The following is a 27,919-nucleotide window of genomic DNA, read 5'->3' as shown; positions in this document are numbered from 1 at the left end:
AAGGCCTCTTTTCTTATGTTGGTTTATTAGCTGTGTTTTTAATTTAACTGGCTTAAATGCCTACAGGAGTCTCAGGGCAGGAATTTGATGTTAGATTTAAAGTATTAAGAGGAAAATCCCAATAGTGACAATATCTTGTCCAAAGGAACAGAAGTAAACAAAGGGCCCAATACTTTTATTGACCGTTAACTTGTGTTTATTTTGGAATTAGGCTTTATCTTTTAAAAGGACACTCATTTTGACCACAACTGAAAACTATTAAGAACTGTCTTTCCTCTCCTGTGGCTCTAGGGTGGTTCAGGAGTGCTGTTGGCTGTGTGGTCCTTCACTAGGGGTCTGGGGGTCTTGTCTTTCAGTGTAGTTTGCTTCTGGCAAGGAGTAACTTAGGGGTAAGTGGGCCCTCCTGGTTGAACACCAGAATCACCAAGGTGCTTGTCAATTTGGTTTCCCTTCCCCCAGAGTTGCTGATTGGTCAGGTCCTGGGCGGAGCTGGGGTGGAACCCTGCTGTCCCTGATGCCTGGGGCCCATATATCAGCTTTGTGAACTGGTTAGTGGGACAGGAAGAAGCCATGCAAATACAATGTGGTTACATTTTTATTGAAGACGTTACTGTGTATACACTTTCTCTCCTGCCCAGAACGGAGAGCAGCAGAGAGGGTAGACCGACCCCCGTGGTTCACGATCTCAGCGAACTTGCTCACAGAGATGCTAGAGCCGGTTGTGCTGCGGGTCACGATCTGCGGGAGAGGGAGGGGTGCAGGCAAGGTCGCATGCGGAACTTGGCGGCAGCGAGCTGCTTCCCTAGGACCTTGATGCTTAGTCCCTGCTTTTCATTGGCTCCCTTCCTATGCCACTAAGCCACGCTCTCGCACCCCCTCCCCCTACAGCTCCTCAGGTGCTGTTGTTCTTGGTCTGTCTGAAGAGTTGCGCAGCTGGGGATTGCTGGCGACTAGGAACCAGCTCTGAGCCTGAAGTGAAAGCTGTTTGTGTTTGTTGAACAAAAAAGCGCCGACTCGGTGTTCTGGTATCGAACAGAGGAAATTCAGTAAGGAACTTGACCTGGGATCGTTACCGGGAAGTTAGTGTTAAACCGGTGGCACCGATCACTTCCCGTAGCCGGCGTTCAGGAAGCTCCGGAGGAGGGGCTCTGGAGTTTCCCGTTCTTGGAGCTCTCCTTCAGGGAACCGTCCTGGCAGAAGCAGAACTGGATGAAATATGGAGCACAACCCAAGGGGCGCTGTGCGGTGTAATTAAATTTTGATTTGGTGCACATGTTTTGTTTTTTTTTTTTTTTTTTTTTTTTGGCCTCGTCAGTCCACAGTCAGCAGGTGACATTCATCTCGGGTGGTGTGTCTGGACCTCTGGGTAAAGTTGCACTTTACTCCCCTCCCCCATTTTCTCACTTAAAATGCAGGTGTATGTGATTCACTCTGGAGGTCAGTGTATGGACAGCCACTGGGAAATTAACCAGCCAGTTCCTATAGAACTAGGAAAACTGACAGTTTGGAAAATGTTTAGGTTTCATCCTTTAACTAACTCAGACATTTTTAATTAACAGGCTCTTTTTAATTGGTAGTTTTGAGTTACCAAAACATTGATAAAGAGGATCCCATAATATTCTAATTTTGTTTCCATTTTTATTTCCTGGAAGGAAAACTTCATATCACTGGGAGAATATGCTTAATCTTAAAAAGTTTTTAAGTAGTTTTTTTTTTAAGGATATGTTAATTTAAAGTTCCAACTTCATCTTGTTTTCAAGTGACTCTGAGGAGCTGTTTGCCTGTTTCTTTCATAGCCTGTGTCTTTCACTGACCTTTCAGACACAGACCATGTCTTCATTGTTAACGCTATTAAAAAAAAACTATGTGCCCTGCAGAGGCAGAGGCAAGTGGATCTCTGTAAGTTCAAGGCCAGCCCGGTTTATGAGCAAGATGTTATACAGAGAAATCCTGTCTTGAAAAATCTAAAACAAGCCAAAACTGTAAATAAAACAAAATTATGTAAGTTGCCAGTGTCTGTGGGGTTTTATTCCCTGCTTCCATGGCAAGGACTTTGATTCTAGCAGTGCCCTCGCTCCTCTCAGGTCGACAGACTCATTTATCTTTTGAGTTTAATTTGTAGTCTTTTTAAAAAAAATGCCTGGACCGTTTATATCATGTCTTCTGAGATCCCCATGTCCCTTCTGCCGCTGTTGAAATGGTACTGTCCCATAATCTCATGGCCTCCAGCCAGCTGGGCAAGAGCTCTTCTGTTCTGGGTTTCCTGGTGAGGACTCTGGTGACCAGGCAGCTGTGCTCCTAGCCAACTTTAGCTTTAGTAACAAGAGACCACCCCTCAGCTCTTCCCTGCTATAGCCTGGTAAAAAAAGCAAATGACCTTACTGAGAGAGAGAGAGAAGCCACTCTCCACAAAGTTCACTCATTTAAATTGCACAATATTCATTTTTTTGTTTTGTTTTGTTTGTTTGTTTTTTGTTTTTGTTTTTTTTTTGGACGCCTCTCTCTTTTTTTTTTTAATCTTGTGTGAGTTTTTGTCTGCTTGTATATCTTTGTACCACATGTGTGTGGTGCCTACAGATGTCAGGAAGAAGGCATCAGACCCCCTGGGACTGGGTTACAGATGGTTGTGAGCTATCATGGGGATGCTGGGAATGGTTGGTACTCCTGTCCTCTTGAAGAGCAGCCAGTGCTGTTAACTGCTGAGCCATCTCTCAGTCCCTTGTTGCTTTTGATTTTTAAATGCCTGAGTGTTGACTTGACTATAGATAGGTTTCTGAAGATTTTATTACTTCTGAAGGGCAGGTTTTAAAGTTATATCTATGCACACATAGCAAGCAGTGTACATGTAACCACCTCCACTGGTGAGTTCTTTGGCTATTGCCTTTTCCAGTTGGGCAAGCCAGCCACAGCTTTTGGGCCCTGGACGTTGTCCCACTGGTGGCTGCAGATCTTATCCTATCTGCCCTTTTAACTGACCCTGAGGACTTCCACCAGGTTAAGCCTTTGTCTACTCAGTTAGCCGTCTGAGGGCAGGGGTGGTACATGTCTTCTGTGGGCTAGCCTGGCCTTCTCATTGGCTATGGAGTAAGGGACCCCATCTTGTGACACAGGGCAGGAAGCAAGGTGCCTCCAGCTTGATCAAGTCCCCATCACCTGTCATGACCACAAGTCAGTCTTTCTTGTTCTCTAGCAAGGTCGTGACTGTATTGACTGACCCCGCTTGAAGGACAGACAGTCCCCTGGTGAGGATGACCACTTTGCCAACAGTTTCCTTATCAGCTCGGGCCAGCAGCCTTTGCCGCTCATGCGGCCTTCGCTGGCTTGTACTAATGGGCAGACTTAAGCAGCTGGGTCTGTTTGACCGCGAGGGCCTGGGAGAACTTGGATAATGGAAGGAGGAGGTACTTGGAGCCACTTACCGAGGGTAGATAGCGCTTTGCCACTGCAGCTAGGGGCCTTGGGGGTGTTTGACAGGCCTCTGAGGTTCCTTTTTGGTTGGAAGTTTTGTACAATACTGAAGTTCTCAAACTGAACGTAGACCAGACCAGTTTGTTTTGGCTTCCTGTTTCTTCACAGCAGGGGCTGGGGCCGCCCTCTTCCCTCTGCCTGGTTTTATATCTTGTTCCATTGAAGGAGAGAGTGGGTTTCCGAAGATTTTTAAAATCACGCTTCCCACCCCATTCCCCAAGATCTCCATGTCAGTTACAGTTAATCTTAGTTCCATGTCACTGCAACAATAACTGCGCTTTCTGTCTGTGCAAAATTGCCTTTTCTGGGCATTTTACATACATGGGTTCATGAATGGAATGTTGTGGTTTCTTAGGTCCAGTTTTTTTTCACTCAGATAGTTTTCGAGGTTCTGTTATGGTCCAGTCTGTGTAGCTCTGTCTACTTACCACCAAACAGCAGTTTCTGTGTGGGTAAACAGGCTGTTTGCCATCTTCTGCTCAGTTAGGAATAATGGTATAAAATTTCCTTGCAAGTTAGTTTGTTTTGTTTTGTTTTGTTTGTTTGTTTGTTTGTTTGTGAGGGCATGTTTTACTTTTTCTTAGCTTTGTGTTTCAGGGTGGCTTTTATGACCTCTGTGATAGTATAGCTTATTTTTAGATTGTGTGTGTGTGTGTGTCTGTGTATACACCATAGTGTGTAGGCAGCAATGGTAGGTTGGCTCAGCAAACTGGCTCTTCACTTCTTCCTCTGTGGCTTTTAGAGACGGGGCGCACAGTGCCAGCACCGCTATGCGTCTATCCTGTAAATCATCGTAACAAGCTTATGGTTACTTTATTTTTTTTTAATTATTTGTGAAAATATCAAGTTGGTATTCCAATTATTTGTCCACTCTAGTCTACATCTAGGACATCTAATTTTAGCAACTTTTGGGAAGTTATTTGCCATCTTTATAGTTGTGTCAGTGGTGAAAGGAACAGCTCTGAGATGTCACCAAGTCTTGTCTGAGTGTTAGGGAATGCAGCCTGGCACTGGTGGCAAACACCTTTTGTCCTGCCACTCTGGAGGTGAGACAGGCAGCCCTCAAGGCTACGAAGAAAAACAAGAAACAAACAAAAATTTGTAATATTCCTAATTCATATGATTTAATGCCAGAGCTACCACCTGGCATAGAAAATTCTTTTCTTTTACTTTTTTCTTTTTTGAGACAGGGTCATTCTATGGTCCTGGCTCTCCTGGAACTTGCTATTGTTGTAGACCAAGATCCACCAACTTCTGCCTCCCAACAGCTGGCATTAAAGACATTAGCCGGCTTTGTAATTTTTGAATGATTTAATTTTATCTCTGAGAGTTGGCCTTCACAAAGGTATTCACACCATGTGGATGCAATGGCCCCTGGGGCTGGAGTTACAGTTGTGAGTTGCCACGTGTGGGGAACAGAACCCATGTCCTCTGCAGGGACTTAACCACAGAGCCATCTCTCCAGACCCTCTTCCTTGTATTTCTTAGGTTGTTTTTTTGGTTTTTTGTTTGTTTGTTTGTTTGAGTGCTACGGTTTCCTGCATACTGAATATACATTGGAGCACTGAACAGTGAGTGACCCACAAGTTTAACAACACCTGGTGCAGGAACATTGTTTTCTTCTTTTATTGCTTTTATGTTTACTATATTATTTTAATTAGACAGGGCAAATAATGGCTTTATTTAACTTAATCGATGTATGCATACAAACACACTAAAAGATTTTGAAAAGTTTGGAGGTGACATTTTTATCATTTTGGAGCCATCAAATAAGGGATGTGATAAGATCTAGAAGACTTGGCTCAGTGACCCTAGGAAGTGATCAAGGTTAGATAGTCAGAGGTCAGTTAGTCTGGCCTGTAAGGAGAAAGCTTAAAGCTACCCTCCCGCCCATCTGGAGGATTGTCAAGGTAGCCTCCCTCTGCAAACAGGTCTCCGGTGAGGTTACAGGTTATAATTTCATGTTACCTAATCAAAGCACACAAAGGAGCTTTGAGGGAGGCTGGCCAGGAGGCACAGAGTGTTTCAGAAAGAGGCAGGTACATGTTGCAAGTAGCTATTTCTCCTTCTGTGGCTTCCTGATGGGATGTAATCCTTAGAAACTGTAGCAAGAACGGTGAGCTCCATGCCTCTGGCTTCTCTGCTCCCTGTGGGTCTGCCCTGCAGTCACATTCTGGTGAATGTTTAGTTGGGGACCTTTTGTTGTGCATCCCATGATTCTTTTTTTTTTTAAAATTAGTGCTTGCTGAGCATATAAAAATAATGTGTTTTCATTATCTTTAAACAGTATAATTAGATACATTGTATAACATGCCTTACCCATTGGTCCGTCTCCGTCTGAGAGATGACTTAAACCCGCTCAGACCACTAAAGGGTTTTTTACTCTCCTTGCTATCTTGCATTCTCGAATATCTATGAGGTGGCTTTTAAGAAACATTTATTATTATTTTACATGTTTTGTCTGCAGCATGTGTGTGCAGTGCTTACAGGGCCACAAGAAAGCATTAAGTCCCTGGAACTGGCTATACTGACACTTGTGAACACTATATGGGAGCTGGGAATCAAACTCAGGTCCTGGAGGAACAGTTAGTTCTTTTTTTTTTTTTAAGATTTATTTATTTATTTATTTATTTATTTAATGCAAGTACACTGTAGCTGTCTTCAGACACACCAGAAGAGGGCGTCAGATCCCATTAAAGATGGTTGTGAGCCACCATGTGGTTGCTGGGACTTGAACTCAGGGTGTCTGGGAGAGCAGTCAGTCCTTTTAACCTCTGAGCCATCTCTCCAGCCCCAGTTAGTTCTTTTAATTGCTGAGTCATCAATCTAATCCTTTGATGAATGGTTCTGATGCATTTGAAGATGGAATCTCAATTTGTAGCGGAGGCTGGTGTTAAACTTGCCATCCTCCTGTCTGTCAACCTCCTGTGTAACAAGGCTAAAGACAGACGTTATTATCCTGGCTTGTTTCTTCTGAGTGACCTGGTGGTTAGTGGTGTATCTTTTGGGATGATTTGAGGAATGTTTTTCTTGTGTGCTTTATCTTGGTTTACAGGCTGAGGGACAGTTCCACAAACTTCCATTCTGCTCCCCTCTCCAAAGTACCTATTCTTCGTGGCCTAACAGTAACTATCGAATTCTGTACGGTGATTGTCTGTGCAACAGAATGAGCGTCTGTCTTTAGTGTTAGTCTTTGCTGAGAAGTATTTGAGAATTAAAAAAGTCATTTTGATTCATTCATTTTATGTATTCTGGGAGATTTGGCTACACGCACATCTAGTGTGTGTACCTGATACCCAGGATGGTAAGGACAGAGCACCAGATCTCTAGCTTGTGAGTCACCATGTGGGTCCTAGGATTGAAGTCCAGTCTCCTGCAAGAGCAATGTGCACAATTAACAACTGAGCCCCAAGTTTGAGAATTCTTGCGAGCTTTGCCGTGCATCTTCCCCGATGACCTTGAGTGCTCTGTCAGGAAACTTGTGGTCTTTTAATAGGATGCTTTCCTCGCAAATTTGGAAAACCTCATCCTGTTTTCCAGAACATTACAGCTTCAGTCAGGGTTACCATGTCCCTTGCAGCCTTCATGAGAAGAAAAGGTGATTGATTCCCAACAGTTCCTGAGTCACTAGGCAGGCACCATCTGTCTGTAGTGGAGTGGGAAGGTCCTGTTTGCCTCAGTTTTACCAGGGAGTAGTACAATGTGCCTTGTCTGTTGTCATTGGCAAATGAAGCTCTAAATGTCATTGGTGATTTAAATATGAATTTTGGCAGAAGAGCGCTTTAAGATGTGGCTGTGAATAGCATCTCCCTTTACTCCAGCCTTCCTGCTCTCTCTCTCTCTCTCTTTTTTCCCCTGTCAGGGTCTCCCCACAGAATCACTTGCTGTTTTCAACTAGGCTGGCTACCAGCAAGCTCACAGGAACAGCCTATCTCCTACTCCCTTTTGGGGCTGGGGTTATAGGAACTCACAGCTGGGCCTGGCATTTTTCATGGGTATTGTGGATTTGAACTCAGATCCCCGTGTTCTTCCTCACCGAGCTACCTCTCCAGCCTGAAAAAGAAGACCTTAGGGGTAATTTGTAATGGTGAATTTTGACACTTTGAAAGGCAGGACTTGTGTGAAGTGATTTTTTAAAAATAGAGTCTCTGGATGGCAGGTAGGACGTGAGCTAGATAAACAGAACTGTGACTCCACCTCTTTCTAAAGGCAAGCTCCCTGGGTGGGTAGTCATGTGTGTGAGTGTGTGTATGCGTGAGTGTATGTATGTGTGAATGAGTGCGTGCGTGCGTGCGTGCGTGCGTGCGTGTGCGTGTGTGCGTGTGTGTGTGTGTGTGTGTGTGTGTGTTGGCTGGAACTTGCAGGAAAAACTCTTTGAAATAGGAAGGCAATGCAATTCTGATGGTTTCTTTAGAGGTTTCTTTAGAGGTGCTAATGTAGACAGTGAAGAAATAGAGCATAAGCCAAAGAGGTTTAATTTTTTTTTCTTTTTTTTTTTTTTTTTGGTTTTTTTTGAGACAGGGTTTCTCTGTGTAGCCCTGGCTGTCCTGGAATTCACTCTGTAGACCAGGCTGGCCTCAAACTCAGAAATCCACCTGCCTCTGCCTCCCAAGTGCTGGGATTACAGGCGTGCGCCACCACACCGGGCTGTGAGGTTTAATTTTTTGAAGTCTCACAAACACCTGATTTCCAATTAGAGAAATTCATGGTTTTTCAAACACAGATGGGGGAGGGGCAACAAGGGAAGTGAGATCAGGCTCTATTCTAGGGCATTTGTTTCCCAGGGGAGCTACATGCAGCCGCAAAGCCAAGCATGGTGACCCCTGTAGTCAAGAGGTTAAGGCTAGCCTGGGGTATACAGCAGCATCCCCCAAACCAAGCTGAAGCAAACATCTAAAGGTTTTAGGTAAGGGCCGCAGTCTGCATCCTCTTCATAGACACAGACCATACACAGCCACACTTGGCCAATGCTCATTTTGCCAGCTGTGGGCCCCTGTTTTTCCTTCCCTGTGTAGAGTTACTGTAAATCTGGTGGATAGACTTGAGCTTCCAAATGGCTCCGTTCTGTTAAATCCTGAGATGAACTGCAAGCTGGTTTTGGAGAGCAGAGTCACATGTCAGCCTCAGAAAGGTTATCCTGGTGGTTTATGTGAAACACTCAGAGAAATTGAATGAATTCCACAAGAGAAAGTCCTGTTGCATACAGATTATGACATGCTTTTACAGTGGTCTAATGTCTTGGTCATAGTAGTATACAATGACTATATTTCATTTTTTATACCTGTTTGACTCATGTATGTCATACGTTTTCCTAAATATCTTGGCATATTTATCATTAACTGAAGTTCAGGCATATAGTTTTCTTTTTCTTCCTAAAATATGCAAAGAGGGACAAACCTCAAAATGTGCTGGAGTGTGCTCCCTGAGCAAAAGACTGTTTTCAGCATCTTTTTTGGTATATAGATGGGAGGGTGACAGAGACATGAGTAACTCTGTATATACCTGCTCTGCTTCTGTCCTTCCGTGCTATTTGTTTTTAAAAGCATAAAGTGGTTAAGGCGTGGCTTTGTCTGCCTTTAATCCCTCGGGGATTAAACTCAGGCAGAGGCTGGCAGATCTTTGAGTTGGAACATTGCCAAAAGAACATAGTCCCTGTCTCAGATATCAATGACAACAAAATAAATATAAACAAGGTGGGTGACTTTATGTTCTTCATAATGGGCCTCATCCATCACCCACCACCCACCCATCCCCATCCATTTGATAATTGATTGAGGATCCTGTGGGTGGATTCTTGAGGTCCTAGAATTCTTGGTACATTTTCTTAACCTGGGTTCTCTCTTATTGCGAATTCTTATGCATTTTTATTCGGTCACTGGTATTTTTCAATCTAGAGAAACATTCATCATGTAGTGGGATTTACAACAATAGGTTTAGTTTTGTGTGTATGAGTGTTTTGGCTGCGTGTATGTCTGGACACCATGTGCCTGACTGGAGGGAACCAGAAGGATGTCAAGTCCCATGTGCCTGTGGTGCTTGGAATCCTCTGGAAGAACAGCCAGTATGCTCTTAGCCACTGAGCCATTTCTCTCCCCAACCCTAAGTTACTGGTGTTTTTGGCTGTTTTAGAATTTAGTGAACATAATTCTAACACTTATTTCCTATGACTCCTGTCACCACTAAAACTCTTGTGCTAGAGATATAGAAAACATGAGAAGTACCACTCCAAACCCCATCATCATTATCATTATCATTATCATTATTTGGGCTAACCCTTCTCCAGTGAAGATCCTGAAAATAGAGACCCTATCTAATACTCAAAACAAAAAATGCACATGACCTCTTACTTCAAGAATGGATTCATTACTGGGCCTCTTAGCACTTGTGCAGCAGGATTGTGAGTTGGAGGCCAGTCAGGGCTGTGGGGTCCAGCCACAGAAATTGTAAAGCTTTTTTTCTCAAGTTATAAAATAAAGGGGGGGTTGGAGTGCGGCTCAGTGGGGGAGCTGTTGCCTGGCATTGGGTTCAGAGTTTGGTAGAGAGAAACAAGGCAAAACAAATAATTTTTGCAATAAAAGGTAGGATGACTGAGCTGTGGATGTGTTATTGCCAGGGTTGTGTTACTGAAGCTGTGGCAGGTAAGCAGGCAGGCAGCAAGCAGGCAGGGCCCCAGAGAATGAGAGGAGGATCAGTGGATGCCATCATCTTGCTTAGGATGGGCCTTTGATTTCTGAGCTCAGGGCTTTTTTCTCAGAGCCTTCCTTCCCTTTGGGCCACGATGAGGTAACTGTGGGAGTGACTGACGAGATGTCCTTCCAGGATATCTGGGAGTGGATCTCTAGATAACCAGGGGCCCCAAACTGGAGCTGGGCAAGTTGTAATTTGTCAGGCAGGTTATCTGTTGCCTCTTCTCCATCTCTTCTGGGTAGAATATTCCATAGCCGCTCAGCCAGTTCTCAGCAGCTTTACCATGAGGGAGCAGTTTGATTTCTGAAGGGAAAGGGATTTCTGAAGGGAAGCAGGGGTCTCCCCAAGGGCCAATGAGGGTGGTTACCAAGGTTGACAGCGAGGGAGGGAAGGAGGTTTAAAGAAGAAGAAGAAAGAGATGGCGTGAGCATTAGAAACTGCCCTACAGCAGCTGTTCAGAGATGAGGTTTGATTCTGTGACTTAGGTCATCACCCCTGGACACAGGTCCTTTAAGGTTTTTCAAATCTAATGGTACCGTCTCCACCAGACATTTTTGGAACATGATTTCTGACTTAAAAAAAAAAAAAAAAAAAAAAAAAAACCAAAACAGCAGGCAGTTTTCTTGATTCTTCATATGTTCCAAAACCCGCCGTTGTCTGCAGGAGCCGTGAGTCAGAGGATTTGGGGATTCCCTGGGCCTTGCCGCTTTCAGTCACAGATCTGTTTTCTTAAGCTCTCCCACCGTCTCCTCCTGCCCTGTCCAATTACTTCACCTTAACACAGAGGATTTTAGTAAATTCATCATCCTACTTAAGGCTCAGCCAGAGCCAGTAACTAGGGTGGTCTTGTAGTTCATGTGTCATCTTGCTTCCTCTGTTGAGAGGTGTCAGGTAAGCACAGGAGATGCAGGGAGGAGAAGCCGTGTCCTGCCCTCACCTGGTAGAGGTACCAGGGCCTGAGGCCAGCTGGCCTGGCTCATCTTTGGGACTAATGAGGTGCCAGAGGAAGACATTTAGGTGAGATAGCAATAAGCCGGGAGATTTACAGCCCTTTCCTTCACGTCAGGAAAGTGGATAATGAGAAGTTAATACAAGACAGAATATTCCAGAGGAAATTATTTCCAAAGCAGTCTTAAAGTGAACTTAAACAAACAAACAAACAAACAAAAACACTTGAGCTAGAGAGTTGTTCAGCATTTTTCTAGCACCAACTGTTTTTCCATAGGGGCCTTCTTGATTCTGGCCACACAAAGGCTAACAATGATCAGTAAATCTAGTATCAGGGGAGCTGATACCCTCTCCTGGCCTGTGCAGGCATTGCACACTCATGGTGCACATACATACGTTAGTCCAAACACCCATACACACACAAAAAAAATAAGTAGATCTTTAAAATCATTTGAAGGAGGGCATAGTAGCACAGCAAGCTTCTGTATAACACTGTCTGCTCTTGAGGCCCAGGTCTGAGTCATTCACATAGCCCAGAGGTACCTGTTTAGCATGGGAGAAAAAGGGCTTTAGAGCAGTCATTGGTGACCTGTCTTCATCTCAGGTCCCAGTTAAGTTTCTTTTTTAATTCTGACTTCCACCTGTCCACACCGGACCTGCTCCTTCCAGGACAGTGCTCTGTTTGTGCAGTCACTTGAGGTCATTGCTTGTGGCTGGGGAAGATTGTAGGCCGTTGTGCTGGGTTGCTGCTCTAGGATATAATTAGAGCGTCCTCGCAAACTGGGCGTTTGTAAGAAACTGTCATCCCCACAAATTATCAGGGCTTCTTTCAATCCGTGAGAAATGCGAGTTGGGGGCTGGGATGAGTGATCACTCCGCCCAGGGCTTGCTGCAGGGGTCACGGGGTCCCTTGCCTGCCTGGAAACTTCTGCTCATCTTTCAAGACGCAGTTCAGATGTCTGCAGGCTGCACTAAGTCCCTGAGGCTCCTCAGGAGTACTTCTCTGTTTCTTCCTCTTCCTCCGGCAACATTGTAACGAATCTCTTGTAACTAACCGTATCTAACCGCTTCTCCTACAAGCACTAGATCTCTTTCCTTCCTTGTGAGGCTATGCAGGGTGTAGGATCTTATTCTTGTGTCTGACACATAAAAAAGTCAATATTTCCTGGAAACAAGTGGATTTTCTGTTGGGAATCCTGAGGCTTAAGTGTTAAAAGTACAGGAAACTATAGACAAACTTACTTATGTGCTTGAATAAGTTTAAGTGATATGAGTAATATTCAAGGTGCCTTTGTATTCAAAGACAAGTATTTTATAATCAGGCCTGAAATAATTTTTATCATAACACATGAATCAGTTTTGAATCTTTGCTTTTTGTTAATTTATGACGGATATATGAGCTTCTGCTTTTCTGAGGGAAGTGAGATGTGACTGTTAACACACTATCTGGGGTGTAGGCTTTTAAGAATCCTTAGTGCACCTCTTCTAGCTGTGAGCTTTCAGATTTTAGTTTCTTGGAGACAAAGGTAGGGTGCTTTGTGGAGATTAATAAACACCCGTTCTGTGTTTGCAAGTGAACGACCCACTACTTGTACCTGGGAAAGGTTGATATATTCTGCATGTAAATGTTGATGTTTGGGCTAAAGTCCAGCCCAAGGAATCCCAGCAAGCTGTGTAAAGCTCACAACACCACATAGCAGAGGTTAAATGAAGGGAGACTGCTCCAGGAAACAGTAACTCACTGTTTAGCTTTAAGGAGATGCCAATTACGGGGGGGGGGGGGGGGGGGAGGAATGGGGAGGAATCCAGAGTTAGGATGAAAATGAGAATATTTAGAAACATGTAATTGTTGCTCTGGCCATCCGAAGCACCAGCTCACGTTTCCAGCTTTCTCCAGGAAGAATGTCTTCTTCCTACTTGGACTGAGAAGGAATAGAGACCGCCTCTGGTATTTATAACAATAAACTTTCTGTGAGAAAAAGTGTGGCGTGTGTAATTAGATTTCCAAAGGGAGAGGTGAATACAGTTAGGATGCAGAAGAGAAGAAATGCTGAGGGTTCCTATAAAATGTCTTTATGGACAATTAGTTCTTGAAAGTTTGTTCTTTGTTATTATACAAAGCAAATACATATTTGCTTGCTTTGTATAATATGCAAATAAGATTGAGAGCCTGTGCTTTGTTTCCTAGTTTGCCTAGAGTCTGATTTAAAGCAAAGCAAAACAAAACCAACTCCAACAAAGTAAAACTTAGTTTCTCTTTCTAGTGTGGTTGTACCTACCCACAGCAGTCTGTTTAACTCTGAAAATACAATTGACCTGGTCTCTGCTCCTAGAGCTTGTGTCGTTCAGGGGATGGAGGACCCCAGTTTCCTGGCCCTGACTGCATTTTGTGACTAGAATAGGAGCCTTATCACTTTTGCTGCTCCTGCTGTTTAGTCAGAGATTGAAAGTTGTTTTGGTGGGTCTCTGCGGTGCTGATAACTATACAGTGTTTCTTCACATTTATCCTTGAGACTGTAGAGAAACAAATTGCCCCTCAACAGTTTCCGTGTCACCCTATTGTTCCCCCACTGTTATCAATACACAGACCCTGTTTTTCCTTTCATTTTTCAAGAGCCAGTCTTTCCTGTTGCTTCCTGCTACTGGGTAGCAAAGGCTCAGTGTTGAGCCTTTGTCCTGGCCGAGGCTGTGCTAGTAAGCTGGCTTCACTTCAGACTGTCTCCTTATTGGATTGAGTGTGATGGGTTTTCCGGAATGTGTGCTGGAAGCTCATTTTTTGGGAGGGACTCTTCCTTTGGATTGGCATCTCCTGTGTGTTGGGAGCTGCTGACCAGGAGGGCGCAGTTATCTCGAGTTAACTATCAAGTGAGAAATAACTTTCAAGTGAGAAATAACGTTTAAAAAATATTTAGGCCTGGCATGGTATCACACCTTTCATCCCAGCATTCCAGAGGCAGAGACAATCAGAGCTCAGTGAGTTTAAGGCCAGCCTGGTGTACATAGGGAGCTCTAGGTCAGGAAGGACTGTATAAAGTGACCCTGTCTCAAAAACACAATATACCCCCTTAATGTTTAGCATGTTTAATTTTTTTAATGGGCCATGGAGGTAGTTTTAACACAACAATAACAGGAACTTCTGAATAATTTCTTGTGAGGAAAAAAATGTTTATCCCATTTTGGGGATACCAAAATACTGGTCACCCAATCACTATCTAGTCAGTCATTCAGGTGATAAATGAATTTGGGAACACATTTGGGTTTTTTTCTTGTTTCCTGTTTGGTACTTGAATATCTGTTGATGTATTAAGCATTTCAAGAATGGTGTTTATCACTGCCTGTTTTATGAAAAAGATGTTATGAAAATGCATCTTTTCAAAATAATTTTGTTCATGGGCGCACACTCATTTTCAACCGAGCGGAGCAGGCCTGTGGCGGTTCATTCATCCCGGTGTCTGGGTAGCCCAGGGAGTTAGCGCTAGATTGAGAATTACAGGCTCGCTGAGGAGATAAGGTAGCACCGGGCAAGTTAATTTTAGATAGTAATTGAAAGAGATGAAGCACTTCGAAGAGCTAGAGAGCCTCTGTGAGGTGAGCCACGTGTAGATCTAGGCCGAGAGATACCAGTGAGAAGAGAGACAGCTCCAGGCCTGGGCGTCCAGACAGGGCAGGGCTGGATTTGTTTCTGGACTGAAAAGAAGGCGGTGTGGCTCTAGGAGGGAGGTGGCCATCGAGGTGAATGTGCCAGAATGTCTGTCATGGATTGAAGTTCAAACCCTGGGCTCTAGACTTGCTGCTTGTAGCTTCCAGACCCTGCAGCACAGGCACGGTCCGACAGCTCTGAACTGTGGAGGGGGACCTGTTAGCTCGCTTCTCATGTTTAATGCCTTCTGTGTCCTTCCTCTGTTGACTGTTTTTTTTGGGGGGGGGTTGGATTTTGGAGTTTTAGCCCTGTCTTAGGGTTTTTATATGTGCACAAACATGACCAAGAAGCAAGTTGGGGAGGAAAGGGTTTATTCAGCTTATACTTCCACATTGCTGTTCATCACCAAAGGAAGTCAGGACTGGAACTCAAACTGGAACTCAAGCAGGTCAGGAAGCAGGAGCTGATGCAGAGGCCATGGAGGGATGTTCCTTACTGGCTTTCTTTTTTAGTTTTTTTTTTTTTTTTTTTTTTTTTTTTTTGATTTGGTTTTTTTTCAAGACAGGGTTTCTCTGTGTAGCCCTGGCTGTCCTGGAACTCACTCTGTAGACCAGGCTGGCCTCAAACTCAGAAATCCGCCTGCCTCTGCCTCCCAAAGTGCTGGGATTACAAGCGTGTGCCACCACCGCCTGGCTTCTCAGCTTGCTTTCTTATAGAACCCAAGACTACCAGCCCAGGGATGGCACCACCCACAGTGGGCCCTCCCTCCTTGATCATCAACTGAGAAAATGCCCCACAGCTGGATCTCATAGAGGCATTTCCCCAACTGAAGCTCCTTTCTCCATGATAACTCCAGCCTGTGTCAAGTTGACACACAAAACCAGCCAGTGTAAGCCCTAAATATAACATTGGAATTATTTGTCTGTCTTTCCTTCCATCCGTCCATCCATCCATCCATCCATCCATCCATCCATCCATCCATCCATCCATCATGTATATTTTGAGGTATACACATGCTACAGCACCTTATAAAGGTCTGAGGACATTCACAGGGATCTTTCTTCCCACCCACATGTGAATTTCCCGGGATCAAACTTGAGTGCTCAAGTCCGACATGCCCTCTTTCCAACCCTTGCATAACACATAAACATCCTGAGTCTGTTGATTTAAAAATCAGTATATATTTGTTATTAAATCTTTTTCCCTTGCCCCTCTGTCTAGTACAGTTTTATGATGAATTAGCGGTTGTGGTAAGCGGATAACTTCCTCTCAGCCTTCACTGAGCACATGGAGTTAGTTACTCAGCGGCTCGCCTGGAGCGTCTGGGAAGGGGTGATGTCAGCATCCTTGAGGCTTTGAGTCATTTCATGGGCAGAACAATCAGCTGGCAAGATCCATTTTAGGATCAGACAGTGAATCACAGTTTGTCATCTTACAGAGGGGCAGAATTCTGCAGGATTCTCAGTGGCTGACTGGTGTTTGAGTCTAATCACTTCAGTCAGATAGGGTGGGTTAAGTAGGTAAGTGCGTGCGGTGCTAGGAATGGCCCCCTCAGGAGGGGTCTATGTCCTCAAAGAGCTTCTAGGATAAGAAGACTACCCTAGGCACGTCTAGAGTCTATCTAGATTAGATAGCTGTCAACACAATGGCAAGTGCAGCCTGATAAAGATAATGAAGAGCTCCGACCTGGGCTCTCCTGCCTCCCAGCCCTTGGAGTTCTGCTTGGAGAGGTGACGTGACACAGGGTTCTCAGATCCTCACTAGAGGTCATGCTTGCTGCCACCACCCTCCCTCTGCAGCTGTAAATTCTGTGGGAGGCTCGGGCCTCAGGGGGGTGAATAAGATCAGATTTAGGAGTTTAAAAGATCTGGGAGTCAGCTCTGCGGAGGCGGAGAGCCCAGGAGAGCAGCTGGTTGGCTCTCCACCCCAGTGCTGAGGTACATACAGTACCTCACTTGCATATCGGATTCAGCATTCCAGCATTATTAACTTGCTTCTCCGGAGATGAAAAGCGGTGAACTAAATGCAGTGAGTGTTTAAAAATAATAGGACCCAAAGGTCGTGTGCCTACATTCTTTCTTAGTTGTGACCACAGGCAGGACTCTTTCAGTTCATGGCTGTAATGAGGCCAAATTCAGTCAGTCTCCTTATCTTCTGGGCCAGTGTTACTGTGCCCTTCTTGCGCAGTTGAGTAGTAAGGAGAACAATAGAATCGGTCACGTGAGGCCAAGGGTTCTGGTTGTTCCTGGGAAGCCAACAACACTGTCAGCCCCAAATGAACAATGTCATTTTGATGGGGGATGGGCAGGGAGGAGGGCAGGAGCACTCAGATGAGTGGCAGATTTCCTTCCTTCCTTCCTTCCTTCCTTCCTTCCTTCCTTCCTTCCTTCCTTCCTCCCTTCCTTCCTTCCTTCCTTCCTTCCTGTTGTTATTGAGATAGGATTTCACTGTGAGGCCCTTGCTGTCCTGGAACTCTTGTAGACAAGGCTGGCCTCTGGAACTCAAGAGACCCACCTGCCTCTGCTGGGATCAAAGGCATATGCCACGACAGATCTGCTCAAGATGGGCGGCCTTTATCTCCAAGGGAGCGGGTGTTCCTGGTATGTCTCTAAAGTTTACAGCAGGCAGAGTACTATTATGGGGAAAGCCGTCACAAAGACAGAATTTTCTGTAACTTTTTAGTTCTATTAATCTGTTTCGCATTTCACATAACAATAAAAGCATTTTATTAACATCTGCCTACAGATTGCCAAAACTTTGAGGTGAGAAGTTACTACCTTTCACTGGTATGACTTCTATAATTCTATAATCCGCGCACGTGCGATTTATTTCTTTTCCTCTATGTGTATGAGTGTCTTGCCTGCGTGTATGCCAGGTGCCCACAGAGATCAGAAGACACTGAGTCTGGTAGATCTGAAGTTAAGATGGTTGGGAGCGGCCTTGGGGGTGCTGGGAACTAAACCTTCTCTTCCTCGGCAGCGTTAGGCATTCTCAATTGCTGAGCCATCCCTTTAGCCCTAGTGTTTTTAAATTTTTTTTAAAAATGTGTTTAGGTGTTTTGCCTGCATGTATCCCCATGCACTATGTGCATGCTCCGTGTCAGGGGAGGCAAAGGTATCAGATAACTCGGAACTAGAGTTACAGCCGGTTAAGCCGGTGCTTTTAACTGCTTGGCCGCTGCGCTAGCCCGGTCGGTCTCCTCCCTCCCCCCAACTTTTATTGATATGTTTGGAAGGCAGAGACCTATGTGCTGTGTTGTATTGCTGCCTAGCTTGTCTTCTCAGCCTTTGCCTTTTGTTTCTGCTGGGCAGCAGATCACCGTAAGCCAGCTTAGTAAAAAGGCAGGTAATTATGCTTCTCTCCCTGTAGATTAACCTGATGATTTAGCCTCTCTAAACATATCCACACGTATTGCAAGGAGAAGCCAGTGTGCCATAAACGCCAGCCCTGGCACTCGGACTTTGGTCATGTTCTGTTTTTACTGCAGGCTGTGGGCTTTTGCTTCATACACAGGGATCTAGGATTAACAATATGGGGCTGATCTACTGTTTGGAGCTTTGCAAAATAATATCACACTATTTCTTCATACTCCATTTTGTTTTGCTGTGTGTGTGTGTGTGTGTGTGTGTGTGTGTGTGTGTGTTTGTGTGTGTGTGTGTGTGTGTGTGTGTTTGTGTGTGTGTGTGTGTGTGTTGCAACAAAGCTTTTTTTTTTTAAATTTATTTTTGGAGCCTGGGTCTCTCTAGGTAGCCCTGGTTCCTCTGGAACTCAACTCTGTAGACCAGGCTAGCCTGGCCTCCCAGAGATCAGCCTGCCTTTGCTTCCCAAGTGATGGTATTGAAGCTGTGCACCACTACACCAGTCACAAAGCATGCTGTGAGTATACACAGAATGCTCCGGGAACCACATTAGCGGGTAACCATGTCACCCTAGTCTCCTGGGTCACCTTACAGAGTGTAAAGTGTGATGGATCCTTTGCAAAAGTATCTGGCAGGTTCTTCTGCAAGGTGAGTTAACATGTTGTCTCATTAGAGTTGGCATGGCTTTTACTCAACTCCATCAGTTTAAAACTTGTAACATGCATCTAAGGTATGCAAACTGCCTCCTCCGAATGGTGAGAGAGACTTTATGATGTGTAACGAGAGTTTCCATTTCTTTCCCTGAGTGTAGTTACCCTCAGGAGAGCGTGTGGGCAGGAGGTTTCCTGGGCAGTGCTTGCAAGCCTGATTTACATTTTGTGAAGGGGGTGCCGTGCTGGTAAGGGGTTGGGATGCCCTAACAACACAAGATGATCCCTGGGTTCAGTTCAGCCTCAGGAAAACAGCTGATAGAATCACTCTTCTCTTCTGGTGGGGCACTGGATTGTTTTTCTAACATCAATTTTGGGTTGTAAGAGTGTGTGTTTGGGGACCAAGTCCCTCCTGATTCAGCCTGTTGTTTGTGGTGTGTTTTAGTTTAAGGGAGAGAGAGGTTAAAGAGTGGAAACCTTGGAAGATTTAGCTGAGTGATTTTTATTATGAGAAAGCCTCCTCTCGCACATTCTTCTTATACACATACAATTAGGGGGGAAGTAGCTTCTGTATTTGAAAACAATATTTATTTTGCGTACAGAACATGGGTCTGCCTTCTGTTAGCAACACTGGGACAGTTTAAAGGCAGACTAACAGACCTTTAAAATGTGTGAACAATTTTTTCCTAAAGCCAATGTGTAAAACTGAAAGTTCCCAAGCTTTTGGAAGGGAAACAAAGGCCAGAAGACAAGTGTAAGTCAGGCAGAACCGGTCCCAGTGTTCTAAAGTCACGTGACAGAAGCCACCGGTCCCGTTCCTTCTCTTCCAGCCACTTGCTACACAAATACGCGTCCCTATTCATAAGGCAAGGTGGCTGGAAGTCAGGAGTCTTACAAATTGTTTCTGTTTGTACGGTCATCGCAGAGAGCTTCAAATTAGTGAGCCAGAGGCCAGTTGGTTGATTTCTTCTCTGGCGACAAGGAGAGATGTGTGAAAGGAGATACACACAACCCACCTCCCAACCCCCTCCTGGGGTTTAACTCACCAAAGGAGACTTAAAACTTTGAGCAGTAATTCTAGAGGGAGCTGGTGACATCTTTGAGGGAAAGGCATACGTGGAGTGAGCAGTCAGGGGTGATAAATGGGTAGTCAGCTGTTCACAGGCAGCCCCGCGGGCCCTGGGTTGCCATGGGAGCGTGAATGGTATTCAGCACTCCGATTGACTAACCTAGTTTAGTGGCAAGACTTGTGAGCTCTGAGCTCTGGCCCGGGAGAAGGCTCTTCAGCTGGACGTTACCACAGCATGCCGCCCCACGTCTCCAGCCCAGCTTCGGCCTTTGTGTGGTGTAAGGCCTTCCTCACCCCCACCCCTTTGCTGTTTCCCTCATTAGTGGTAAGGAAAGAGACGAGAGGACCCCCACCCCCATGCCTACAGAGTTGGGTTTTCTCAGTACTTTAACTCCTCTGTGACACATTCCATCCCCCAAGGAGAAGCCTGTGAGTAAATGCGCCCTGACAGGCCCAGCATGGGGTTGACTTAATCACTGTACTCTGAGGGTGTGAGGAATTGGAGCTGAAGTCTTCCAGGATTTTCACCACCTCTCTGGAAGCGAGCACACCCTGTGTGTTTTAGGTTTACAGAGGTCTGTTCAGTTTTTTTAGTTTTCATTTTATATGCAACCGAGTTAGTGTGGGGAGTTCTGTCAGTGAGAACATGTGTGCTGTCGTCCAGCTCAGCTGGCCTGTGTTCATTCTGCAGTGTGGTGTTCTGCCTGAGAGTGCTCGTGTTCTCTCTCTCTCTCTCTCTCTCTCTCTCTCTCTCTCTCTCTCTCTCTCTCTCTCTCACACACACACACACACACACACACACACACACATACACACACACACGCACACGGTACTGGGCAGCCTGAGGCCTGGAGCTTACTCCATTTCTTCTTTTAGCTTAGTTTGCTAGTTAGGTTCGTGGAGTTTGGTGTATATTTTGGTGTAAGTTGAGCAGAAACAGATTTTCCCCGCTTACACTTGTCTTTTGCTCTTTGTTCCCGTTCCTACCACCCCGATAGCTTGGAAACCTTTTACACATTGGTTTTATGAAAAATGTCAACACATTAAATTGTATCTCCCCAAATGTTGTTTAAACATAGGGTGGCTCCATGTTTTGAAGACAAAATAAATGTTGTTTCCAGAGAGAGAGAGAGAGAGAGCTCCTCACTGAAGCTTGGTGCATTTTACCCTTCTTTTTGGGAATGGAGATTTTTTTTCCCCCATAATACTTTTATTGAGTGCAGTCACTGCCCTGGGTAACTCAGCCTGGAACCTTCCATCCTCCCAGATCCAACCCCTGCCGTTGTGACCCCCCCCAAAGGAAGTAAAAAGAGCACCATGACACCAGATTGTGGTTACTGAGTGGCACCCCTGCCTGTGGATGTTGTCAGCACCCCCTGGAACCTGGATTTCTGTGGTAATCAGGCTTGCAGGTGGGGCTGTGCATAACACTTCAACCCATGTGCTTTTTAAATTTTTTTAAATTTTATATTTATGAAATAATTACTCCAATGACTGTGAGGCTTCATGTCTTCTCTGCTGATGAGGACTGAGGGGTTGCCGTGGAAACCCTGGAATGTGGATGCCTTGGCTCCCCAGCCAGAAGGAATCTTAGCACCTCCTTTCTGCATAGTATGGGTGCTTAGGTGCAAGGTTATTTATACAGCCTGTCCATGAAGTAAATTCACACGAGTCTTTTAGTATATGAGGTTATTGTGGGATCAGTGACCTCAAGTTTGTAAAAATTTAACAAGGATCTAAAGGAGGATTGCTTGCAGGTCAGGGTTTGGAAGTGGAAGAGCGCCTGTGCCCTTTAGGCCCCCTCTCAGGCAGCTTCCTGTAAGGGCTTTGTGGAGTCAGTGGAACCAGTCATGCGTTCTGTGGTTCTGAGATTGTTCTGCCGGCAGGGATAATACCTGGATTGCCATGTACCTCCTCGAAGGAATTAAGAGTGATTAGCAGCCAGCACACTACCCTGGGTAACTCAGCCCAGCGACTGGGAGCATAAGCTTTGACGCCAGGCTTGGATTTCCAGGACTTTGTCAGTCAGTCTGTCTTTGAGCCTTATTTTTTTCCGACTTAGAAAATGGTGTTTTAAAGAAACAATTCTACTTTGCCAGGTCTGATTGAAAACAGAATAGAGAAAGCCAGTGAAGTAAGTGTCCAGGATACTGCTGACTGAGGAACAGCATGGCGGGCGGGGCAGCTGGTCCTCTGTATAGTGTCCTCACCAAGGAGCTTGCAGGCTCTTCCTCCAGAGGGCCTTCCTGTGGAGATCCTGGGCTCTGTAACCTGTCCTTCTACACACAGGAGGCTGTGTGAATTCAGAGTGTGTTCACCCCCAGCAAGGCCTTTTGGATATCAGTATGGTGTTACCTTGAGTGTGCAAGAGTGTGAAAATCTGTTGCTTCTCTTGGGGGAGGTAGTTGCCTTTAATTAAAGCCATAGTTAACTTGTAATTATTCAGCGGTAATTACAGAGGGAGAATCAATAAGACCTTTGCTGGCTTCCGGGGTGGGGGTGGGGTGGGGATCCCCTCATTAAGAAGTTTGTCCAGGCTGGTGACATGGCTCAGCAGGTGAGATGATTGTCAAGCAAGCCTTGCAACCCACGTTCTGGATTCCCAGAACCCAGATCACACGTGATGCAGCATCATCGTGTGCACGCTCGTAGACAGACACGTACCAGTGACAGTGACAAGAAAGGGTGATGGCTGCGGCTAACGTGCCAAGAAAGCTCAAGTTTATTAATGACCGGAGCTCTCATGTGGTGGAAAAGCTCTACAGGCTGTCCTCTGCTCCACGTGCACGCAGTGGCTGTGTGAGTGCCTGTCTTTCCCCACCTTGCCCAGCGCTGGTCAGCAAAGGCCCCACCCCTCCTGCAGATGACGCCACTGCTTTGCTTTGAAATTCACCTTGCTCCTGATGTCAAAAGGACTAAAACAATTTCTGGGTGGGAAAAAGTGTGGCCTAGGGCCTTTTCACTCGAGCTCCTGCAGACGTCTAGTGAGTGAGCGAACCAGGAGCCTGCCTGGTGTAGTTGGCAAACACCTGTACGAACACAAAGTCAAAAGGCAAGCCCGGATTGCGTTCCCAGGCAACCCTGGGCCCCTGGGAACTGGTTGCTTGCCTTTCTGCTGTGGTGAAAGAGACCACAGACAGTGGAGGAGTCTCCAGTCTAGACTGGGACTCCCCAGACAGCAACAGCACAGGTGGCTCTTCAGCGACAGTAAGTAACAATTTGCCTAAAGACGGTTCCTGGATTACATATGTTTGCCACTACAAGTTTGGTATGGATTTCTCCTTATTTTTTAATATATTTCAGGACCAAGTTTCTCTGTATAGCCCTAGCTGTCCTGGAACTCTAGATCTCCCTACCTCTGCCTCCTAAGTGCTGGGATTAACAGCTTGCCCCGGCACACCTGGGCTTCTAATTAATTAACCAGAGTCCTTAATTTAATTCTTATCTGTGGGAGGCTCTCTAGTTTTAGAGTGTTGCCTTCTTGTGCTCTCGCGGTTACTTCTAGAGTAGTTCTCTTTAGTTCAGGCTGAGAAGCCTTAGGAGAATGCAGATACCTGACTGCCTCTGAGCTGGGCTTAGGGATGTTGTTATCGTATACAGGATTACTTTGCTTAATGATACTTGAGTGTTCGATTGATGTGGAAATTAAACAAAGGATTAAATAGCCTGTCAGTTGTAAAGCTGCCATTCCCAGCTCTGACTGGGAGCTTTGCCATGGGAAGGTCTCTTTTTCTGAGGTAGACAGAGGCTGTTCACAGTGGGGCAGAGCTCTGGATTTGGGGATGGGAAGGTATGGAGACAGTTCTCATTGTGTAGCCCTGGCTAGCTCTCTCATTGTGTAGCCCTGGCTAGCCCGTGCCTGCAGTCTTTTGCCTTCCACACTCTTGGCATCAGCAAGGTCTGTTTTGGGGTGGGGTTGTTTTTGTTGTTTTGTTTTTGTTTTTTTCTGCCTTTCTTTGTCTTGTGTGGCTGCCCTGGAAGTCCGTGTCAGAGCACCAGGCCAGAGTGAGTGCAAGGCCAAAGGCTCTCCATAGCGAGTTCCAGGGCCGGTCTGTCGCCAGGACTACCTAGACCTGTCTTGACACCTCCCCACCCCAAACTGCAGAGTTCTGCCCTACTGTGAAGAGGAAAAGAAGCAGGAGGGAGTAACAGAGGGCCCTGGAGAGGCCACTGGACATGAGCTAGAATTGGGAAGGTAGCTGGGAGACATTCGATTTTCTTGGCTGTTCTATTTGTTCAAAAGCTCTGGGAGAGAAGTCTTAGCAGATTCCCAGAAGCAGGTCTACAGAGTCCTCCTCCTCCTCCTCTTCCTCCTCTTCCTTCTTCTCTTCCTTCTCCTCCTTTTTCTCCTCTTCCTCTTCCTCCTTCTCTCCTCCTCCTCCTCATTATTATTATTAATTTTAATTCTTTATTCCCATATTCACTGTAGATCACAGAGGACAGTCTTGTGGGAGCAGGCTGCATTACTAGTGGTGCAGGCCTGGCTGTAGCTTGAGAATGTGGCTGCAATCAGCTCTTTTCCAGTCTCTGACTTGCCTGTCAATGAGCACATTTTAACTAGTTTGACACCACAGCCAATGATGATGTAGGATACATTTTCTTTTTTAATGTAGTTTAAATTGGACTGTGTGGTACTCTTAGAACTGACATCTAGACTTGGATGTTGATCCTTTATACTTGAAATAAGTAGAAACCAACTTTCCAGGTTTTATATGCTGAGGTACCCATGGGGAATGAAGTAAGTGGTGTTCTGGGGGCTTGACCTTTTGACTTTTCAAGAATTGTCTTGAACTTGTGGCTGTCTTTCTGTTTATGCCTCAGTTGTTGGGTTGCTGGTGTGAGGCCCTGGTCCAGCTTGATTTGCAGTCCCTGGCTACTTTCCTGCTCCTTTTTTATCTTGGAGGGAGGGAGAGGGCGTGCACATGCATGCATGAGCATGTGTGTGTGAGCGCACACCCACAGGTGCCCACTAAGGCCAAAAAAGGTGTTAGATTTGGAGCTAGACTGCAGGTGTGAGCTGCGAGCTGCCTGATATATGTCCTGGGCAGGGAACTCAGCTCGAATGCAGGAGCAGCCTGCGCACAGCCTGAGACGCAGCCTGTGCCCCTCGCTGCTGGGACGCAGCCTGTGCCCCTCGCTGCTGAGACGCAGCCTGTGCAATGCCAGTGCACCTTCTGTAATTACATCCCTGCCTGTGCTTCCTGGCCCTGTTCTTACCTCCTCCCACCCGTGTGTGTGTGTGTGTGTGTGTGTGTGTGTGTGTGTGTGTGTGTGTACGCGCACGCGCACGCGCCTGTGTGCGTGCGTGTGTGTGTGTGTGTGTGTGTGTGCGTGTGTGCGGGTGCATGTGCGTGTGTGTGTGTGCGCGCGTGCGTGCGCGTAACCAAACATGAATACTAATGACCTTTTTTTCTCTTTTCTTTGGAAAAGCTTGTACAATGAAGATAGAAACCTGCTTCGAATCAGAGAGAAGGAAAGACGCAACCAAGAAGCTCACCAAGAGAAAGAGGCATTTCCTGAGAAGGCTCCGCTGTTTGCAGAACCTTACAAGGTACTCACTGCATGTGCAAGAGAGACGTCTGGCCTGTTCCAGTATCAAACCTGATGCTAAAAGTCATTCCATGTAACCGAGTTCAATCAGGGGTCACAAGTGAGAAAAATAATGTATCCCAGAGGTTGTTTTTGAAAACAAAATCTGAAAACTCTTTGAACACTGTTAGTCAGAATTAACAAAGTGTGTGGCTTTCTTTTGTAATGTTAGTCTTCTGCAATGTGTGTCTGTGGCAGGGGAAGTGGGTTAACACTGCGTTCCATACTAAGTTGAGAGGGTTTTTCCTCATTGTTATTACATAATAATTTATTAACTGTTTAAATTATGTGAATGTAATTATATCATACTTTATTATCGCTCTGCTTAGATTTGTTTCCGAAGCATTCGAGTCCGCTGTCTCTGTTTTTCAGACTGCAAAAGGCGATGAGCTGTCAAGCCGGATACAGACCATGTTAGGTGACTATGAAGACATGAAGGAGTTCCTGAACAGCAAGTCCCACGCCCACTGCCTGGATGGCTCTGAGGACCGGCCGGGGAAGCCCAGATACCCCTTAAGTCATGACAGGGGGAGTGGCGCTGCCTCCAGCTCCTTCCGCACACATGTCTACCACCAGCCTGCCCACACTTCTGCTCCTGGATCGCTTTCTGTTGGTAGCATTAGCCACAGTCCAAAGATGGCACAGCCGAGGATGGAGCCGGTGCCAAGTCTTCATGCCAAAATCTATGGTGCGCCCGACGGCCCGCATCTGACTCAAGACCGCCTCAGTCAGGGACATTGCTCCAGAAAGTGTGACCGAAGAGCTGACGGGGACTCGGCTCCCGAGAGGAAGCTCTCACCCTTGATCTCCTCGTTGCCATCCCCTGTCCCTCCTCTGTCACCTGTACATTCCAGGCCGCAGGGAACCAGCAAGCCTCACAGCAGTGGGGGCAGCAGTAAAAACTGCTGTGCGGCCAAGTCTTCCAAGGACCTGGCGGTGAAGGCCCAAGATAAAGAGACTCCTCATGACAGTTTGGTGGCAGTCACCAGCCTTGTTGCAGCCCCTCCTCAGCCACCTTGCCAGACATTTCCACCCCCTCCTCTCCCCTCAAAAAGTGTTGCAATGCAGCAGAAGCCGACGGCATACGTCCGTCCCATGGACGGTCAGGATCAGGCCCCTAGTGAGTCCCCTGAGCTGAAGCCGCCCCTGGAGGACTATGGCCAGCAAAGCTTTGAGAAACCAGACCTTAAAGTGCCTGCCAAAGCCAAGCTCACCAGACTAAGGATGCCCTCGCAGTCGGTAGAGGTAAGTGGGATTTCTCGAGGCGTTCTTTCCTCTTGTATTTGGGGGTTGTGTGTGTATGCCTGCCACCACCAGCATGCCTAGCCAGAAGAGGGGCAGCGGATCCTCTAAAACCAGGCTTACCCGTTGTTGTAACTGTGTTCATGCTGAGAACCAAGACCAACTCCTGGAAAGGCAGCCAGTCCTCTTTAATTGCTGTGCCCACTCTCCAAGTCTAATCTTTGTCTCTCTGGGTAGCCTTGGCTGCCCTGGAACTCACTCTGTAGACAAGGCTAGCCTCGAACTCACAGAGATCCACCTGCCTTTGCCTCCCAAGGGCCGGGATTAAAGGCATGCACGACCGCCAGCCGGCTTCCCCAATCTCAATTTTTAGAGAAATCACTACCAATTTCAAATTTCAGTGATAGTACGTGAACCCCACATACAAGGTTGCCATTGTCACAGGAATAGAAGTTTTTTTTTTTCTTGATCTAAAAAAGTATAACATACAAATAAAACTAAACAGAGTAAGCAGGAATTTGCACATACACATACCCACAGTGATTAAAAAGATAGGCAACACACACATGTACACGTATGTATTCTTGAATACACACACATACCACTTCACACACAGGAAAGTTCACTAGTTCATTGGAAGTGATGTTTGTTGGGGGATGGGCTGTCCTCTCACCATATTGTCCAGTGTCGACAGTAATTCTCCTGAGTGCCCCCACCTCGGACTTCTAGTTAGCCAGGATGAAGTGACTCTAATGCTTACCTGTCTCTGTAGAAGGCATTTCTTTTGCTTAGTCATTCTGATTTGCCTATATATTGATCAGAGGTTGCCAGGTTACAGTTTTATGTAATGTCTGAAAATAACAATTTACTTTATAGGTGTCTGTAGTTGTAGATGGGATATACACATACCTGTGTGCATATCTGTGTGGGGAGTAGGGTTGGGGTGGTGTGTGTGTGTGTGTGTGTGTCTCGGGGGCTGCAGGTGCGTGTATGAGCATGTGGAAGCCTCAGGTTGACTTCCCACGCCTTTCTCAATCCTGTCCATGGCATAGCCTATCTCTGAGCCCGGTCCTCAGCATTTCCACCAAGCTGCTTCTGTCATCCCCTGCCTCTGCCTCTGCCTCTGCCAACTGGAATGTGTTTGGATACTAGGGAGCAGCTCCCCCTCCCCCCAGCATGCACTGGCTTCTAGGGATCCAGAGTCTGCTCCTTTGAGCACTAATGTTGCTAACACTTGAAATGGGGGGAGTTTGAAGCCAGGCACCAT

The 27,919-nt window shown here is 46.0% G+C and overlaps 1 protein-coding gene across 1 annotated transcript in view; it reads left to right on the top strand.

Moving 5' to 3' along the window:
* Aff1 (ALF transcription elongation factor 1) overlaps positions 1 to 27,919 on the top strand; it is a 101,362-nt gene that overhangs the window by 5,720 nt on the left and 67,723 nt on the right. Inside the window, exons 2-3 of the mRNA XM_052199176.1 lie at positions 25,252 to 25,372; positions 25,783 to 26,655. Coding sequence (XP_052055136.1) covers positions 25,252 to 25,372; positions 25,783 to 26,655 — 994 coding nt within the window. The remainder of the gene's footprint in view (positions 1 to 25,251; positions 25,373 to 25,782; positions 26,656 to 27,919) is intronic.

Source organism: Apodemus sylvaticus, chromosome 11 (assembly GCF_947179515.1).
Source record: "Apodemus sylvaticus chromosome 11, mApoSyl1.1, whole genome shotgun sequence".
NCBI classification, from domain to species: domain Eukaryota; kingdom Metazoa; phylum Chordata; class Mammalia; order Rodentia; family Muridae; genus Apodemus; species Apodemus sylvaticus.
Note: the sequence above shows the minus strand (reverse complement) of the source record. Positions and strands in the feature narration are given on the sequence as shown.